The sequence below is a fragment of the Channa argus genome, chromosome 1 (genome assembly GCF_033026475.1).
Source record: "Channa argus isolate prfri chromosome 1, Channa argus male v1.0, whole genome shotgun sequence".
NCBI classification, from domain to species: Eukaryota; Metazoa; Chordata; class Actinopteri; order Anabantiformes; family Channidae; genus Channa; species Channa argus.
Genome location: NC_090197.1, coordinates 12,456,866 through 12,475,215, shown reverse-complemented (window position 1 = coordinate 12,475,215; position 18,350 = coordinate 12,456,866). Strand labels below are relative to the sequence as shown.

The 18,350-nt window shown below is 38.3% G+C and overlaps 3 protein-coding genes and 1 non-coding gene across 10 annotated transcripts in view; all 4 read right to left on the bottom strand.

The window, feature by feature from the left end:
• Positions 1 to 598: 598 nt before the first annotated feature.
• Positions 599 to 3,398, bottom strand: rps27.1 (ribosomal protein S27, isoform 1). The gene is made up of 4 exons (XM_067497983.1): positions 3,335 to 3,398; positions 2,601 to 2,709; positions 2,390 to 2,500; positions 599 to 806 (listed from the first exon to the last, which is right to left on the bottom strand). Exons 1-4 carry the CDS (start codon positions 3,338 to 3,340, stop codon positions 778 to 780), a joined length of 255 nt encoding a protein of 84 aa, XP_067354084.1. The 5' UTR covers positions 3,341 to 3,398; the 3' UTR covers positions 599 to 777.
• On the bottom strand, positions 1,034 to 1,163 carry LOC137103591 (small nucleolar RNA SNORA35). Its single transcript, XR_010911546.1, has one exon. It is a non-coding gene; the product is annotated as a small nucleolar RNA SNORA35 (small nucleolar RNA).
• A 697-nt stretch (positions 3,399 to 4,095) lies between the features above and the next one.
• On the bottom strand, positions 4,096 to 11,807 carry lrrc71 (leucine rich repeat containing 71). 6 transcript variants are annotated; one of them, XM_067497926.1, is made up of 17 exons: positions 11,027 to 11,807; positions 10,171 to 10,209; positions 9,950 to 10,093; positions 9,570 to 9,671; positions 9,315 to 9,390; positions 9,144 to 9,218; positions 8,933 to 9,001; positions 8,650 to 8,809; positions 8,483 to 8,566; positions 8,315 to 8,389; positions 6,347 to 6,442; positions 6,181 to 6,244; positions 6,021 to 6,094; positions 5,891 to 5,917; positions 5,698 to 5,809; positions 5,247 to 5,338; positions 4,096 to 4,799 (listed from the first exon to the last, which is right to left on the bottom strand). In XM_067497926.1, the coding sequence occupies exons 1-17, from the start codon at positions 11,100 to 11,102 to the stop codon at positions 4,680 to 4,682; spliced, it is 1,485 nt and encodes a 494-aa protein (XP_067354027.1). In that variant the 5' UTR covers positions 11,103 to 11,807; the 3' UTR covers positions 4,096 to 4,679. The 6 variants fall into 6 exon arrangements, with proteins under 6 accessions (XP_067354027.1, XP_067354036.1, XP_067354044.1 ...); XM_067497935.1 differs by having other exon boundaries at positions 9,953 to 10,093; XM_067497943.1 differs by having other exon boundaries at positions 9,950 to 10,025.
• Positions 11,808 to 11,915: 108 nt separating this feature from the next.
• Positions 11,916 to 18,350, bottom strand: part of ash1l (ash1 (absent, small, or homeotic)-like (Drosophila)) — a 29,314-nt gene continuing 22,879 nt past the window's right edge. The window contains exons 20-27 of one of the 2 annotated variants that reach the window (XM_067497902.1): positions 17,541 to 17,816; positions 17,165 to 17,251; positions 16,976 to 17,066; positions 16,391 to 16,529; positions 16,084 to 16,256; positions 15,614 to 15,780; positions 14,687 to 15,167; positions 11,916 to 14,333 (exon numbers count right to left, since the gene is read on the bottom strand). In XM_067497902.1, coding sequence (XP_067354003.1) covers positions 14,242 to 14,333; positions 14,687 to 15,167; positions 15,614 to 15,780; positions 16,084 to 16,256; positions 16,391 to 16,529; positions 16,976 to 17,066; positions 17,165 to 17,251; positions 17,541 to 17,816 — 1,506 coding nt within the window. In that variant the 3' untranslated portion in view covers positions 11,916 to 14,241. The remainder of the gene's footprint in view (positions 14,334 to 14,686; positions 15,168 to 15,613; positions 15,781 to 16,083; positions 16,257 to 16,390; positions 16,530 to 16,975; positions 17,067 to 17,164; positions 17,252 to 17,540; positions 17,817 to 18,350) is intronic. The other variant, XM_067497913.1, reaches the window with a different exon arrangement.

Here is an 18,350-nt window from a genome sequence, read left to right as displayed (position 1 = left end):
GGCTCTTTCTTCAACCAAACACACAGGGAAAATGTGTATAGAAGGGGTTAAAGTAGGAGACTTGTCTTAGGCAATGAGCATGTAAATATTGAAAAACATTTGAACTTTTTCAATAGAAAAAAAAAACATTGGTGTAATTTTAATAAATAAGGTTTATTTATGGGGGGAAAAAAACTTAAGTTAATTTTGGTGTGAGAATTAGTTTCCCTTCTTCCGAGCACTCTTTCTGAATCTAGTTTATGATCTCCCAGACAATGCCGTGAGCATTATGATGCACATTTCACTGGTTTGACATTTTAGACCCTGAATAAAAGCCTGCAGTTTAAAAATACGTTTTAAAAATTACCCATTACAGCCCGTTAATATATAAGACAAAAATATACCACACCATATAGTTTTTTAGCTTTATCCTAAGAACTGCATTTCCAATATTATGTAATTAACATATTTGGATAGTTTGGTATTGTGTGGCTGAAGATCAGATTTTTAAAAAAAAGTTAGAACTACTGCTTCTGTACCAAATTTCTACCACGCCCTTGCTCAAAAAAATGAAAATCCTTTCCTTATAAGAACAAAATAACCACAGTAAAAACACTGCTTTAGCCAAAACAATATTTTATTACGAGAGAAAGGGTTGGAGGGTGGAGTTACAGCAACAGCTGTCGACATCAAAATAGAAATCCATCTGCCGTCCAACCTTTCTTCAGAGAGGCGAATGAAGACGCTGATATCAACCGGTCCATCCCCTCCTCTCCCCTTCAGCTCCGGGGAGAACAGCTAGTGTTGCTTCCTCCTGAATGAGCACCCTGCCAGGAGACAATGATAATCAGAGCACTGCTGACAAAAGCCTCTGAGCACAGAAATCCTGCAGGCGGTGCACACTGCTATTGTGCATCACAGTGCTGATACAAGAGTTACAATTTTAACAGGCTCAAACACTGCAGATTCGACAAGAAAACTATTTAATCATGAAGGTTAAGCTACATCAACCACTAACACCAGACCTGTACCATATTGCAGCCTTAGAGTAAAGGTTTGTTCTCAGCCTTCGAAAGGGGGGAGCCAGTAGTCTAGCTCAACCCTTCTGCAAACTGAGGTTGATATTGCACTGGAATGAGAATGGAAGACCACGATCAAGGAAGTCCAATCACTTAGCAGTGCGGCGTAAACCTTTAAGTTATGCTAAAGTACTAGATACTACTGTGGGTTAATGTGAGTCACAATATACTGTTCTGACTCAAAACTGTAAAATACTGCAACTGTGTCCTGGCTTATATATTGGTTGATATTTAATGCAATGCAAAGCTTAAGGTCACCTAAATCAGGATTTCCCAGGGCAACTAGTTTTACACATTAGTGAAACCAGCAAACTGCAAAGAGTACTACAATCACAAAAAGTAAAATAAACTACCTCACACTAGCAGCTCCATTCTGTTTTACACCAATTACTGAAAGTTTTCAGTGAAAGATGGTAGAATTTGCTTTTTATGAGTCAGCCTCTTGCTGAGAATTTAGTTAATTTTTTTAGAAACAAAAAAAAACCTTGTCTCTTCTGAGCTGTGAAATAGACAATTTAAAAGGAGTTACTGTAGTACTGATTTTATTTTATTTTTTTAAATACATTTCAATCTTTGTGTCTGTAGCAAGCACTCCGACTACTGCTAGCTACAGTAGAGCATAAGTTGAAGTGTTGACTTCAGGTAAATAAATAAAAAAATAAATGTACAATTTGCAATATAAGCTAGCACTAGAATGAGATTTTGAATCAGTCCAATTAGCTCCACCCAGCTCCCCCTTTTGAAATTAGAATAATGCTGCAAAATGTACGAATCAAAACAGAAATCACTGACATTCTGAGCAGTTAAAAGGGTAACACTTGCTCAAAACTGTAGAGGGGCAAGTGTCTCTGTACTGTTTTGTTATGGTTCAACGGAGGTTCCGACACCACCTATCCACACCAAGTTAAGAAACATTAATTCTACTAAAATAAACGGTAATAAATGGCACATCTAGTTTTTGTCTTTACGATATAACATATTAATATATCTTTTCATTTTCTGGCACTGTTATAAAACCCCATTTTATGTTTGATTAAGTGTATCATAGAAATTATTGTTATGGGCTTGGAAGGACCAAAAATATTTATTCTAGCATAAACTACTGTTCCTGCTGGACATTATACTTTGATAAACTCAACTGTTGTATCAGATTAAAAAAGGGGTGTCAGTAACATGGAAGTTGTCACATGACCTCTGATCTAGGAAGTCTGCCATCAAGTGAGAGCAGATCCAGGCTATTGTCGATTTTATAGTGCTGGGCTCCAAAATTAAACATGACTTAAATTCAACTCCTGTTTTACTGGATGTGTACACTGCAGAGTAATACTGACCCTCTGTGAGACGTGCTTTGCCTCCGGTGGGCTGACACAGGACTGTTGAACAGCCCACACACAGAACAACTGTCTGAGCGTGGCTGAACACTGTCGTGATCTTGTAGCATCCTGGAAAAGACAAGACATCATGTATCACCGAATCAATATCCTCCAGCTATGGCCATGTAACAGTTCTAATCAAGTGTATCTGCATGTTGAAACCCTGTACCTGGACATTTGACATCCATAAAGTAAGAGTTTGGACTCTGAACAAGGCGCTTCTTCTTGTGCCTCTTCTTCTCCTCCTCAGGGGATGGGTGCAACAAGTCTTTTGCAAGCTGCAATATTAATGAGAGAAGTGAACAAAAGGAAACTGTACCAAATCAAAAAATACAAACACTCAACAGTTATAACTAACATTTGGAGATTGCGCGTTAAACTAAATAAAACGATTGATTGCGGTAATTTAATTGTTCAACTTTGATTGGATTGATTAATTAGCATTGTTTTGCTTAGAAATACGTAAAGCAGCTACGGAAAGGCTCCTCGATGGCCTACAATTCTTGGGTTAGGTAACGACAGCTACGCATTATCGTCAACCGTTAGTGCTTCTTCAAATCTTGGGCGTGAAGTACTATTTGCAAAGAAAACAATAACACCAATCAAGTAAAAACGACAACTGCTGATTAACTGCTGTTAAGATTTCATCTTTATCCAACCCCTCCGTCTAACTGGCTCCATGTTTGCGGTGTGCGCGCAGCCATCTTGTGTCTCAACGCGCTCGCAATGCGCTCAAATGTTTAGAATTATTTGTCAAACTGAGATAAAAACTCAGCGAAAGAGTCTAAAAACGACACCAATCGAGTCGCTACTTTCTTAGGTAAATGTATATGTGTCTACTGCCTCCGCAAGACTCGACTAAACTGTGAAAATGTACATTTGAAAAGGCCTCTGAATACTCACTGGCATGTTGGCGAGGAAATAGCCGCTGCCGAAAAGGAGGCATTACCGGAAGCGATGGGTTCATATCGATAGTTCCTTTTAGCACGGGCAGGATGTGACGAATTTTACAAGACATGTCGGCCATGTTGGTGAGGTCAGGCAGGTGTCTACATACACCGGTCAGCACAACATTAAGTACACTAGTGCAATTTACATCCAAGACAGGGGCTCTGCCATGAATTTTACTTTTACATGGTTATATTTGTTTATTTTTTAGGTTGAAACTGTCCAAATGGTGATAATTCTACTATGTTTTTAATATTAAGGTCAAAATGGGCTGTGGAGTCGTAGGGGAGGGAACATCATTCATTTTGTGTAGAGAGGCCAAAACAGTGCTGATTTTGCATATACATTGTCTTTCATATATATACTGCAAATAGGAAAATACATTAGAAAAATAAATACTATAATATTATAGGCTACTTATAACACAGTTTTGTTATGGCCGTCCCAAAGGACAAAATGTATTGTTACGCTCTCAATTATTAGACTGTATGCATTTATTTGAATTTTTTTGATTAAGGTCCTCAAGCAACTAACCACCTGTCCTAAGTATTACATATGTAAAAATGAACAACCACATAATGAAAGGTTTGGATTTTTAGTTCTCTCTTATTACTACACTAAGATAATGAAATAACCTCTTCGTAGCTCAACTCCAATGTAACAAACGGGGGAAAAATCCATAGTTATTTATAAACTTTTTTTAATCAGGTTATTTGTTCAGATCAAAATCTTTTTCGCCAAAAAATAATAAGTGCAGCAGAAAGAAGGAATAACAAACATAATTACATAAAGATACATATTAGAGGAAATGACAGACATCACGAAATAAGTTCAAAGTACGTTTCTGAGCTCCCTTTGTGCTGCAAGAAAACTGTATTAGTACATAAGAAATAACAGTTATCCTTTAACCACACAATAACACAACAGCTAGATTAAAAAATGCTGGTGATGTCTGCAGATAAATCAGGGAATTATGTCTGTCGCACTGGTTGATAACTGTGAAATATGATAACAGTGGTTCATCTATACAATGTACAGGGTATTTGGCTGTCCTGCCTTTGTCCTTGTAAATTCTATACATGGGCAAAACAAAGCAGTAAAATGGATCCTATAAACAGGATTCTGATTAACTTTCCTGGGCAAAGCATCTGGATTTTTATCTGTAACATTATCCTTATGTTCAGCCAGTGCCTTTTATACAGTATGTACTACACTTATATTACTGTTACTGTTAGGTCTTAAATTTGTTATTTCTTATTTGCATTTTCATGTAAAAACACAAACAACAATCTTCTCGGCACTATGCTCCCTGTCCCTCCTCTTCTGTCTGCTCGGAAATATTTTTTTCAAGGTGATCTGTGAGCGCCATCAACTCCTTTATCTTAACATAGGATTCACAATTTAGTGGGAAGCGGTTTCTCTGAGAAAGACAGAAATGATCACACAAATCATACTTATGATTCTCTTCAACTGCTAACACTTTAAACAGCAGCAAACGATGATTTATAGTAAATCACTGATACACTGGAAGTCTAAATATGTCGACCAAAATAATTCAGTTTGTTAAACATATTGACATATTTTTAGACAGTGGAAGTAACATAAAACAGCATTACAGAACAACGAGCTAGTATGAAGAGAAAGAAATATAGTTAAGTGGGACAGAAATTATATTGGCATTAAATCTAAATTTATCTATAGATAAAATATCAGAAGAAAATGGTCAACAAAGCATTGTTCCCCATTATCAGCAAATAACTCAATAATTATGTTTCTTTTTTAGCTGATATAAATCAGTCATTTTGGTCATTAAGTAAAGAGTATACAGAGTGCCCAATATACACAGTGTGGTCCTGAGTCAACGCACCTCCAGACAAAGACGCAAGAGTCCTCTTTCCTCACCCTGCATCTCAAGTGATGCCAGGAAAAGAGGCACTGATTTCTCTGTTATTCTGTTTCCTACACAAACACAAAAATAGCACTGTTAATAAAAAATATAAATCTTTAGGGTCTCATTATTTATTGTGTGCAGAGCCCTGGTGAAGCAGCAACCTAATGTGACATGTAAATAATAAACCTGTGATTTTAATTTTAAATTTTTTAAACAAAAGATAAACTAATTATTTTTAAAATTTTTGTGATTGTGACATAAAAAGAACATCATCTGTCCTAAAAGGATAATAATATTCAATATTTAATATTAATTACAGTTTAAATATTCATGCTATCAAATTAGCTGTGCTGGCAATACCGAGATGTAAAATGGTTTCTAAACTGAGTTCACTGTGTAGTGTGGGGAATAAACCACGGTCAGTGACCTGCCAGGTTGAGGGAAGTGAGAGTCGTGTTTCCAGGCAGAAAGAGCTGTCCGTCCTTGTACTGCAGCAATTGGTCCAGCAGGGGGTTCACTATATCCACTGTCTCTAATTGCTGGTAGAGAAGGAGAGAAGTAAACCTTTGCAAGACAGGAAACTGTGTGTTTAAATTGACAGCAAAGTGCATGAAACAAACCTCACTCAATGCAGTACTTGAGTTATCCTGCAGAAAAATGTAAAACAAACTAAGTTATTAAAAATATACACTGTGTCATGCAGGTTTACTTCCATGTGTTATAATGATAGAAAAAGTATTTTTCTGGTACCACTTGTGCCTGTTGTTGTTTGTCTTTGCCACCGGGCTTGCTACCTTTGCTCTGAGGCACCTTCACTTCAGATGCTAGTGAAAATTGAGAGAGACCATAAAAAATCGTGAAGAGATTAACACCCCCCATGTCAGTGTTTATCTGTGGCAGAAGCCATTACATTTCTTGGTGAGCTTGGAGTTCTCTTTAGGGGCAGCTGCTTTCTCATCTTTTTTTGATGCTTCCTGTAAGAATCCATAGTATAACATTTACAAAAAACATACATATATACTGGCAATAGACTACAGATGGACTCTTGAAGTCAGTTTAACACCTTTGGCATGTACCTTTTTTTTGGAGGTGCCTTTGCTCTCCCCCTTACTGATGCTTTGTAAAGTGCTGCTGGATACAGATGTTCGGTCCGAATCAACTCTTAGAGATGGCTGCAGATTTATAAAGAGTAGTTAAAATGTTTTTGACAAATTACAAATAAAACAGCAAGAAAATATGCAGTATTTTGTCACTCACTCTTAATGTTAGCTAGCTTGATAAATGCTTTTTTTCTGTTCTGTCCTTGAATGTATAGTAAGCCATTTTAAATGGAAATATACTTTTTCACTTAAAGCAGTGACAATTGTATCAAAAACTCAACTATGTTATGGTAATGGATCCAAAGTGACAGTAATGTCCACAGTGACATCTAATGGATCCAAAGATGTCACTGTAAACCATTTTGATGGGCTTTTTCCCAAAATATAGTCTCCATATAGGAATAAAAATATTTATATAAAGTTGCTTCACGTGTGTCCTTGTACTTGTGTATGCTTTAATGTTTAGCATGAAACAGTTTTACACTAGTGTGGGTGTCATTCTCGTAAGGTGTAACACATAAGTGCTTAGATGGTAACAAATGAGATACAATAAGGAAACAACATGGGATTGTGTTTGTATGGGTGAGCCAACAACTAAAGAAGAAACAGGCATAATGCAGGGCAGGGGGGAACACAGGGAAGGACATGCAAATGACAAACTATTTAGGAGAACTACTAATAGACTCTTAAGAGATCTAGTTACCACTGATTTAAGATCAGATCTTAGTTTGTGGTCAACAAACACAGCAGGTTGTGTATTTTGTGAAGCTGATAGGGGATGAAACAATGTATGAGAACTAAAGCCTTAGGTAAGAAAAGTTGGCAGGAGGGATAGAGGAGTGTGGTTGGAAACTTTAGCTCCAGTGGATGTTTTGTTGGCAGATCAGTCTGATCCCTGTTAAATGAACAGGATTTAAAGAGGACCCAACCTAAGCCCATATGGGTTACACAAAAGGTAAGTGACTGGGAAAAAAGAAAGGCAATTGCTGAACATGTAGTGTGAACTGTGAGGCCTCCCAAGGCTTGGCTGGGCTGTTTGGTGGACTGTCCAGGTGGAGTGAACATTGTAGATCACACATTATGGGGTTGCTGCTAGTATGCCAGCTACCTTAGCATGCTAGTAAGTTTGGATGCTTTACATGCAAAGACATGGTAGAAAAGGGTGGACACTTGGCTGTTGTTTGCTGGGTTGAGCAGCTGGTGATAACAACGTGTTGAGCAGCTTGTGTGGCTACTGTTGAGCCTTCTGTGTGTTGTGGGCCGAATAAAATGGGAAGATGCCCTTCTGATGCCTGCTTGGATTTGCCTGCACTTTTAGAGGGGTGAAGTCTGTTTGACACCATGTTGCTTTCCGTAATAAGACAGGTATTGATTCAGTGGATTTGCTAAGTAGTAGGTATTAAAAGGATTAGTAGAAGTAATGGTGATAGGACAATTGGGCAGAGCTTGGCACTTAGATGAAGTTGCTACAAGCCGGTTGAACCGGCTACTGTAGCTTAACCTGAGCGGGACATTCTTTCAAGTATCTCCACTGTACTGAGGACAGAATTCAAGTATATATTTAACTCAATTAAATCAGATAGTGGTTATTTTCTGGTATAACTAGCAACTACTAGTAGGATTAATGGATAGTTGACAACTGAGTGGGCAGTGGCACCCAGATGAAACTGCCTATCAATCCAGTTAGACTTTCCATGACAACTAAGCCTAAGCAGATATGAAGTAGAAATGAGGCTGGGTCAACCTGCTTAGGTTTTACTCTTTGTTTTTATAAGAGTTTAAATGTATGGTTGGTTAGGGCTACAATGCATAGTGGTTTTACTTGTGCTAATGACAGGTGAGTCCAGCACATTTATGAAGGAAAGACCTGCAGAGTCCAGTGATAGGTCAAAACAGAACGTAACATGAATTTTGGACTTAATCTTAAGACTCTTCCTCACTTACAGACTGTGCTTTTTCCAGAAGCAGCTTCCTCCTCTCCACAACTTCTTCATGAGTTAAAGCAAACACACCAAGGATCTGAAAATGGAATTGGTGAGCAGTGGAGGCTTATTTAACCACTGATTTAACTGCATTATCTCTCATGTCAAAACCCTAAATGTAAATGGATACCGCAGCCAGATGAGACGCTCCTACGTCTCCAATCTTATTGTTGGACAGTGAGAGAAAAAGCAAGGCACGATTCAACCGCAGGCCCTGAGAGACAAAACAGGATGAAAACAACACCTCAATCATCATGATAATTGCATATAAGGGAGAATATAAAGTCTGGGTTTTACCTGTGCAATATGTGCAGCACCTGCATCCCCGATAGAATTGAAAGCCAAATTGAGAAACAAAAGATTCTTGTTAGAAGATCTGGTTGTTGAGAGAGCCGACCCAATCAGACAGGCACCCTCATCTCCTATCCAGTTGTTTCTCAGGGACAAGTGAGAGATGCTTGGGCAAAGTAACACACAACATGCATCATGTTTGTGTCTATATTTGTGTGTGAATGCAAATCAAGGTTTATTTGAACAAGGTGTACTTCTACATGAGATCTGTAACCTTCTAATAACTTACGTGCTATCCTCAGAGAGAAGAAGGTGGTAGCTCTGTTTTGGAAGAGGATTGCCTTCTATTGCCACAACTCTAACAAAAAGCAAAGCGGAGGGTATGAATTTGCATCCCTCTGTGTTTTCTGTTTAATTTAGTTTTCCATTCTTCAACCAAGACTAAATATAACTTACTGTGAAGTAGGGCTCCACACAACCTCACAGTAGATTTCACTCACCTGAGGTTGGAGCATAGAGAAATTGTGCTCATGAGGGAGATAACCATTTGATCTGTCAGTCTTGCCTGCCAAAACCTGTTAGACATTACGCAAACAAACAACAGCAAAACTGTGACAGCTCTGTCTTCTTTGCCTGTTGAATGTACCTCTCCCCAGAAGCTCATTACTCACTGAAGGATCTGTAGCTGGCTCAAGGAAGGAAGCATCTTCTGTAGCACTCTGGCAATTTTCTCATCTACCTTCCATCCTGTGTATATTTTAGAAAAAACATATTGTATTACTTTATGACATTGTCTACAGGGAGCACTGTAGGTTGCACTGTAGACTGTTCAGAAACTCAAATGAGCATTAAAAACCTCCACAATTTAAATGTCAAACCAAAGCGAAGTATGATTACAACATTTCTCCATGGTGTTTTGTTCTTACCAGAAATCTTCATGCTCGTGGCACTAAGTGGGTTTTCATTCTCCAGATCCACTTTGAGGCATGTCTTGGAGGCAGCAATGTGAGACTGGCTGTGATTGTCCGCTGAATATACAATGATTATATTAAAGGACTGAAACTGTTTTTATAAGAAAGACAATGACTATAAATTCAGAATTATCTATTATCATCTGTATAGAGTATAATAAATAATATTTCCGGTGTAACAAATGTTCCTAGCAATTAATGTAATATTATTCTCTTCCATGCTCATTTGCTCAATGCTCAATTCTCTTATCATCCTTGCAAATAATTCACTGAAGTGAACTATGATTTAAAAAGAAAAGTTTTGAAATTTGGTGCAAATCTGGTTAAACCACAACTACCTGCATCCTCTCCCTGTACAGTGTTTTCAGTGGCGTAGGAGACTGGATTCTTGGTGCTGACAGGTGGGATATCCTTTATGTCCAGAAGCACACAAAGGCCAGGAAAGTCAATCTCCACATTTCCTGAGCATTGATACTCATCTGTAGGATTGTGGATTTAAAACATCAACCATCTAAATCTAAGATGTTCCTAAAGACAGCTTGATAATATTTCTTACCAAAGGTCGGAGAAGGCAATGTTTCATTTAGAGTCTGTCCTACAAACAACAGAAAGACCAGAGTTAAGAACTGAGTGTTTTGTATTTTAGTAGCCAGTTATTGTAAGCTACAAAGGTTTAGCTTATCGACTTCATCATACTTGTGACTAAATGGTTAGTGATCCCTGGCATATACATTATACAACTGAGGAAAATATTAGCTTTAGTCAAATGGCTAAAACAAAATGCTGACAATAATGTACTTTCTCAGTTTTTTGTATTAAACATCTATATTTTTAAAAAGGGCAAAAGGGGCATTTACGAATTAAATAAATTACTACATGCTATCATATTATAGGTTATTACTTGATACTTGCCAGAGAAAAAATAGATACGATACTTAGTATGTAAAGTAATAAAAAAAAAACACACTACCTTTACTACTTGAAAAATTAACGCGATAAAGGAAGCATTCATTCTGTACATTATTCTAAAGTGGGACATTTTGTATGCCCTTTTATTTTTACTACTTTTACTTTGTGTTGATACTGTCAACTAAATTTTACTTACATTTCCTTCAACAGAGATCAGCTATTATAAAGCAAAGCGATTTCCTTTCGGAATTAATAAATTCTTTAAATCTCAAAAAATTAGGTTTTAACACTCTAAAATCCCTGTAAAGAGCAAGTTGTACGCATAATAATAGTTTAAAGTAATAAAACGTAATATTATTATTGGCAATGCCTCATTGGATTTAATTATAAAAAAAAAACGCAATGACACGAATTGAAAAAGCTGATCCATCAGTGACAGCTAATCAATAAGGCGCTGTTAGTCAAAGTTGACCTTAACGTTGTTTATCATGCTGGTGTCTTACCTAAAGTTTTCGAGGCCTCTTCCTCAGATTGTAACTTGTCTGTTTTCTGTTCTTTTGTGTTCCTCTTCTTAGACATCTTCTTAGACGTTGTGTCAAATTACGAAGTACATCGGCTAACACTGCTATAAAAAACAAAACCAATTTGAGCGTCTGGTGTTACTATGCCAACCGTGACTCGTTGCTTTTTCTTCCACGCGAGACTTGAGGCAAAGTTATCGATTTAGTTTTTTTTTTTTTTTTTTTTTTTTTGAATCAATGAAATTAATTTGATTGATTGAAGATAATCGTTAGTAGTATGTTTCGGTAATTTCATATCAGTAACGTCAGTTAAGTGGTTTATGTGGATGTTTGAAATACCGAAGAGACGGCGCATCGGCAGTTACGTCGCTCCTGTATTATCGCGGGAGTTTTAAAAGACGTGGCAAAAGAGTGAGGCAAAAAGAAAAAACACGCAGTCCCATTCGTCCTGAATATCATTAATATAACCGTATGCCGTTGCTCACGTGATGCAACATTTAGATTGTATGTCAATATTTGACTTTAATGAAAGTAGTCACAATAGCTGGGTGAGGATAGTGGGACAAGTTAACACCTTTTATCACAGTTGAAATAGTTTTCATTCCCATGTCTGAACTCTCAACAGAGTAGCCAGAGTATCAATCACCAGGACACAGTATGAAAATATAAACTGTATACTGTAACTTACTCACATTCAGCTTCTACTTTATACTATTTTCCCCTAATGCAAAGCTAAATATTCAAAGAGTAATAAATTGTGTTAACGGTATTTGTACTGCAGCAAACGAAATGCAGAGATCACTAATTGGCTATGATCTAGGTATATTTCTAAAAACTATCTTTGCAGCATTCAAAGTACAACACCATCAAGTGTATTTACAATAATGTAGTGCTTTTTATTAAAAAACAAACAAAAACAAATATAAAACAAAAGTAAAAACCAACAGCATTCTTCATGACTTAAGAATCATAATTACAAACTTTTAACGAGTGGAAGAAGTATTCTGACAAACTGTACACATCACAAAATGTCCACCGGTCTGCCATTTACAATGTTTGCATCTTATTTTGTGATTGTCTAAAAATAACTAAACAAATCACACAAAACACACAAATACAAGTACAAGCATCATACAATGACTGCTATCACAAAACATAACCATTTCCTATTTGAAAGAAAAACAAAAATATGATATTGGGCTGACAGCTTTACATTTGTTTCTGCCAGCATTTAAAAATATCATAACATTTTTATGTTGGTTTGTTTTTTTAGTGTTCAACACTTTGCAGCAAAAAACAAGGAGTACATTTCTCCTTAAAACTAATATTATTAACAATATTCAGTGACAAAGGCGTCATTGCTGTGTCACGGTCATATCCCAATGCCTTCTGTGTGTTAGACATTCTTCTCGCTCATGCAGTACATAGATGAATTTCATTTATAGGCAATGAAAACTCAGCTTAGTTTTATGTCATCAGGACAGTTGCAATGAGATTTTCTGGATATTAAAAAAATCATTTTCTCCAAGCTTAAGTGTCTTCATTATAGTAATACAAACGGAAGAAATTATATTATCGTAATTATAATAATCATAGTACATTTAGGGCTGAGTCCTGTACAGTACAATAATAAACAAATCCATTTTTAAGATATTGCTTTTGGAGACACTTCTCAATGTAAAGTGTGTATATTTACATAACTTGGCACTGTACAGCTTCCCATCCCCCATCTCTCTCCCTCCCTCTGTCAGTGTCTCATTCTTGTCACTTCTGTCAGTTTAACGCTATGGGACATTGCAGGCTGTCCCTTTATTAGCAGAGGCATTTGGGGGGAAAAGAAATCTCATCAAATATCACAATTTCTTTTTAAAACATTCTCCATGGCAACCAGAAACATAATCTAAAAACAACCAAAAAAAATGATCTTAAGGCCCTTCCCTTCCCAATATACAGTATACACCACACCACCCATCTCAGAGAATATTAAGAAAATATGACCATCGTGATACATTTCATGTTAAGTATTGGTTTCCATAGTTTTCTTAAAACTGTTAATTGCCATCAAGCCCTTAATTTTTTTTTCCATTTTTTTTTAAAAAGGTATATCTCTAAGAAATCTGGCAGAGTACAGACACACAATAAGTGTACACTCAATGCACACACTTGCACGCAAGGCAGTCTGTGAGCACGGCTGTGTAAGGCGTTACAGTTAAAGCCAGTGTCCCACCTGTACGCCTGATTTAGTTAAGCTGGTGAATTGTGTTACTACATGTTAAAAGAGGGGCAAAACTGACTGCCTCGAGAGAAAATAAAAAATGAAAACCTCGGCAAGACACTTTAACTGACAAAAGCACACACTCAAACTTCCCTCCCCTCCCATTACTCTAAAAACAAACACACACCCGGCTTCCTCTGTTCCTAAATGAGTTACTACAGTATAACAGGTAAAAGATAATAGAATTTTTAAACTTGATTTTTTCCAGACTGCATCGTCCAATACTGTGAGAGTGTTAGTGTGTTTTCATTATAGATACATTACACAGAGCTTCACAATATCCATGGTACCAAAAGTGCAGTTCACCGCCCTTGTTCTCTCTTTCTCATGAGCAGCATCTGAGCAAACTGCTCAACTTACATGTCCTCTATGCCATTTTCCTCCACAGTCCCAGCGCAGATCTTGTCTCATTTGTTACATTTTGTCATTGCAGCTAAGCCCCACTAGGGAGAACAATTCTCCAGCATTTAAATCCCCACTGACTGAAACAACTAGCCATCCCTCCCCTCTATCTATCCCTATTCAGTACCACTTGGATGTTTTTGATGTTTGCTAGTGGAATTCATCTACCCATGTTTGTAATGTTCAATGCATTTAAGTGCATGGGTTAATTCTGCTATGTTCGTTTAAAAAACTGTTCTTTGCATCGAACTACTTAAATAAGCAAGAAGTCAGCTCTCTCCTCATGTTCCTTGAGAACTCTTGAAATGCTGAAATTGTCATGGAGTCAGCGCTTCCAATCCCCCTCCACCCTCTCAGAGTTGAGATAGGCTTGGAAGAGGTAAACTGGAAGAGGCCCCCAGGGATGCATTGTGGTCTTTAATGGTTGGATAACCTACAATGCTCATTTCCCTTTTGCTGTCGCTCCATTTTCTGCCTCACAAAGGTAAAAGGCAGTGTGCTTGACAGGCACATAGCAATGTTATTTCCTCCCCACAAAATCACCAAATCCAAGTGTCCGTCTCCGTAGCCGACGCCCTGCACCCTCCTCCAGGAGATAAGTGACATCTATGGCTGGTAAACAACACAGAGAGAGAAAGGGGAATGAGGAACTTAGACAGAAACAGCTGACACAGAGTATTATGAACAGAAAAGGAAAATGTAAACAAAGGTCTTGTAAGTTACAGATGCTTTAAGTAAAAAAAAAAAAAGAGTCATATATGGTTTTGTTTTAAAAGAGGCTCAGCTAAAACTGGGGATAGGGTTATTGTAGAAATGTTAATCAAACAAGGCTAAGTAGACCATCTTCTACAGAACAGTTTCTTGCCCAAAGTTTATCCATTCACAAATAGCATCCATTATGTTTACAGTATATGTTGCATGATAGGTGATCCAAAAATTATACCCTCATTCAGTTGTTAACCTACCCCCCTCCTTTGTTCCCAGTCCCTCACCATTCTTGCTGGGAGTTCTGTGCAGTAGATCCAGCAGAATTTTGTTGAGGCGGTCTCTCTGAACCTCCCTTCTACCCAGTGCTGGGTGGTGTAATGGTGAGGAGGCTGAGGAAGATGGGAGTTCAAGCATCTCTCCTATCCTCTCAGTGGAACCATCCTCCAGTTGCTTGTGGTCCCCAGTCCTGTGCCCTTCCTCTTCCTCCTCATCTTCCTCCTCGTCTCCTTCACCTTCCCCCTCTGCTTTTCTGGACTTCACTGAAAGAAGTTCAGGATCCTCTGGAGCCATGTCCATGTCATCCTCCACCCCTCTTCCATCTTCCACCCCAGGTGGGAAGTCATCAACACGTTCGCAGGAAGACCCGTCATCCTCACAGCCTTCAGCTCCTTTTGGTTGTTCACTCTTCCAGGCTGAGCGGCCCCCATTTCTCTTGTAGTTGTCAGGAACATAATGAGGCTAGAAAAAAAACCAAACGTTAATAATTTGTTGGTTTGCATAAAGCCTTACAGTGTAAGTATTTAATTAAAGTAGCATGAAAAGCTATAATTTCTCTTCAGGTCTGTAATACTTACGATTTTAAATAAATATATGTAATCAAATGCTAACACCAGTGACAGAATTATTGTTTAAATGTGGCTTTTGGATGTGGTTACCTGCAGGCAACCATGTGGTTTGGATTAGTAACAATAATAAATGGCGGTTTTTCTCATTTTTTTCTGGTTTGGCCCACTTTCACCTGCAACTGTGAGGCAGGCGGCTCTTGAGCAAGATGAGGTGCCAAAACAAAATGTGCCTTGGGCTGTTATATTATCTCCAATCTTAAAATATCTTTCAGTACTTGTAAATCAAGAATAGATTCCTGTGTGGCAGTTCAACCCTGTCACAACACCTATTACTCTCACCGAGAAGTCTCTTTTGGGCGTGAGTCTCTTGGGGAAATGGTTGAAGGCATATGGCTTGGTGCAGACAGGGTAGCGGTTACGATGGATCTTATAGAACAGGTGAGCCGACTTGTCCAAGCGGTAATCACAGATGTACACATCCTGCTCTTTCACACCTTTCGGCCGTCCTGTATAAAGGCAAGCACTGTTTTAGCCAGGATCTGCTGCAAAGTATGTTGTTAAAGTATACTGAAAAGACAAATGCTTGTATATTTGTTCAGGTATTAGTTAAAGTGTGCCTAACTTCACATGTGGGACCAGACAAGCACATCTGCATCTTTTACAGTTATGCAGTAGAGAACTAGACTTACAACAAGGTTACCTCAGCAGTTGTTAAAAATGGCTCATTCAAAATGAGAAAAGAAAATCCAAATACATACTGGTAATTCAAAACAGCATTTACAGGTTTGTATATTTGTTTGCCCCCTCACCCTTGCAGTATGTGTAGAGATCGAGGACACAGCAGGTTCCCACCACTGCTTCCAGGGGGATGATCTCATAGAGCGGCATGCGGAATAACTCATTCTGGTAAAACCGCCGTGATGGAGAATGATGTGTCTCATGAGGACGGAAGTAGTGGTGGCCGAAGGCAAACCTTTCACCCCTTTCACGTGGTGACAAAAAGTCCAGCAAATTACCCAACTTTATGAGCATTTAATAATCACAAGCAGTAACTACAATTTTACCTATGCTTTCACAACGCATACCTTTAGTGCACCATTCATTCAATGAACTTACTTCTCATTTTTCCAGAGTTTCTCAATTCTAAAGATGTCGAGTTTGCCACGATTTATGTGAGACAGTAGACGGTAAGACTGTCTGACAGGCTGGCCCTCAGGTGTGCGTCTGCTGTCTCTCATCAGATACACACAGTCACCTGAACACAACAAACCACACAGCCAGGTCACTTGTCTACAGTGTATACATTTTACAACAAACTGACTAATTAACACTAGACTTACATGACTGTATAGGCTCTCAGTTTAAGGGCAACAAGATCACAAAATTAAAGATTTTAGCAACATGCATAGCCAAAAAAAGTTTTGACTTTGAAATAGCATGAACTAACCTGAAGTGAACCTGACCTGACCCGTAAAAACGTAGCTTAACGAGTAACTTAACACTACAAATCAGTGTTTCTGCTTGTTTAACATCTGAAAACTCCCATTATTTGAGTGTGTTCTGCTGCAACTAAACCACTAGTAAAAGAGTAGTTGGCAGAGTTCAGCAAAAAGAAGAACTGCAAGATTGCTCTGAAATGAAAAAGTTTAACTTTACAAGCATTTATAAGCACTTGACTTCTGGTTTCTGCTCTTTTTATACCTTGGTGAAGTAAAAGGTCATCTCTAAGCAGGCAGATGTAATAGACAGAGCCAGCCTGTGCATAGCTGGGCTGTGGTATCATGGGAACCTCCTGCATTGACAACACACAAAAAGTTTAAGGCAAATTCAGTTGAGTAAGGAACAACAATAAAATAGGCATTAATGGCAGTTTTAATGGGATAGACATACCCTGTCAATAGGCCGGGGATCACATTGCTCACACAGGTAGTGCTCCACTTCAGTCTCCAGGCGCATACAGTCAAAGTGCTGCCACACCTAGAATTCCACTCACAATTATTAAATTATATAAATAGAATTGCATTCCATTCATATAGGTGACTAGTTTGACTACTAGGTGACTACTAGGGCTGGCAATGACTAGGTCTAACGTTTAAAAGACTTAATCAACATTTGTAACCTTCATTGTTTTCTTTGTCTAAAAACATATATGGACCGACTATGCAGTGTGCTTTCCTTGGCAAAGTACTCCTTCATTAGGGAAGTTCTCTGTCACTAAAACCGCTGTGGCCCATCAGCCATAGATGTATTTGACACTGTATCTTACCATGCACTTTTCACACTGGATCATCAGGCCTTCATCTTCGTACATGCCACAGATGCAACGGATGACATCGTCATCCTTGTCGTGGGACCCCAGCCCGCTCCCTCCATGGTGGTGGTGGCCATGGTCCCGCTCCAGTGAATCTGAGCTGTCAGCTTCACTGGCTGTCTCTCCCACAATCTCATCAATCTGGACAGCAGCTTCATGGCGAGCGCTGTAGTAGGCTTTTCGCAATCGGCACACATCCCTGCCTACTGACGATTTCCTGCCATAATATTTCTAGTGGGAAACAATAGAGTCGTAAACACTGATGCTTTATTTGTTTACCATAAATTGAGATCCTCTTAGTAAATCTGTTAATAACAGAATCTTTTGATCCACGGGACAATGAAAAAACCTTACAAGAAGAGATTGCATAATACATAACTTAAGGTAGCAGAATGCACAAATTAAACTGTCAATCAGTCACCCTTGTTCTGCAGCAATTTACTGCAGAACAAGGTTAATAGCACAAAAAGATGTACTAAAAACTAACTTTGCAGCTGCTAACATCCCACCTTTCTCAGTTTAACAATAAACAACAAGCCTCTTGCTTTTGTCAGTCTGCCAAAAAGGGCACTGGCACCAAAGCGTGAATCAAATTTAGACATCCACTTCAAACTTCTCTGAATGAGGAGTAAGCTCCTCTGAGAGGTTTCAAGTGGCACTTGTCTAAACTGCTACACCAAACAGATGTACAACTAAAGGACCTGCAACGTGTGCACAGAGGATCAGCAGTTGTGAAGTTATATCCCTTTTGGGAGATGTTTGTGC

Bases quoted from the DNA above. Each gene is read 5' to 3' on its own strand.
- rps27.1 (XM_067497983.1), bottom strand. The intron at 2,501-2,600 runs GTACAGGGTTTC...TGTCTTTTCCAG, and splicing joins TATGGATGTCAAATGTCCAG to GATGCTACAAGATCACGACA. The intron at 807-2,389 runs GTCAGTATTACT...GTCTCCTGGCAG, and splicing joins CAAAGCACGTCTCACAGAGG to GGTGCTCATTCAGGAGGAAG.
- lrrc71 (XM_067497926.1), bottom strand. From the start codon at position 11,102: ATGTCTAAGAAGAGGAACACAAAAGAACAGAAAACAGACAAGTTACAA. The intron at 8,567-8,649 runs GTAAAACCCAGA...TTTGTCTCTCAG, and splicing joins GTGCTGCACATATTGCACAG to GGCCTGCGGTTGAATCGTGC. The intron at 5,810-5,890 runs GTTTGTTTCATG...CTTCTCTACCAG, and splicing joins CAAGTACTGCATTGAGTGAG to CAATTAGAGACAGTGGATAT.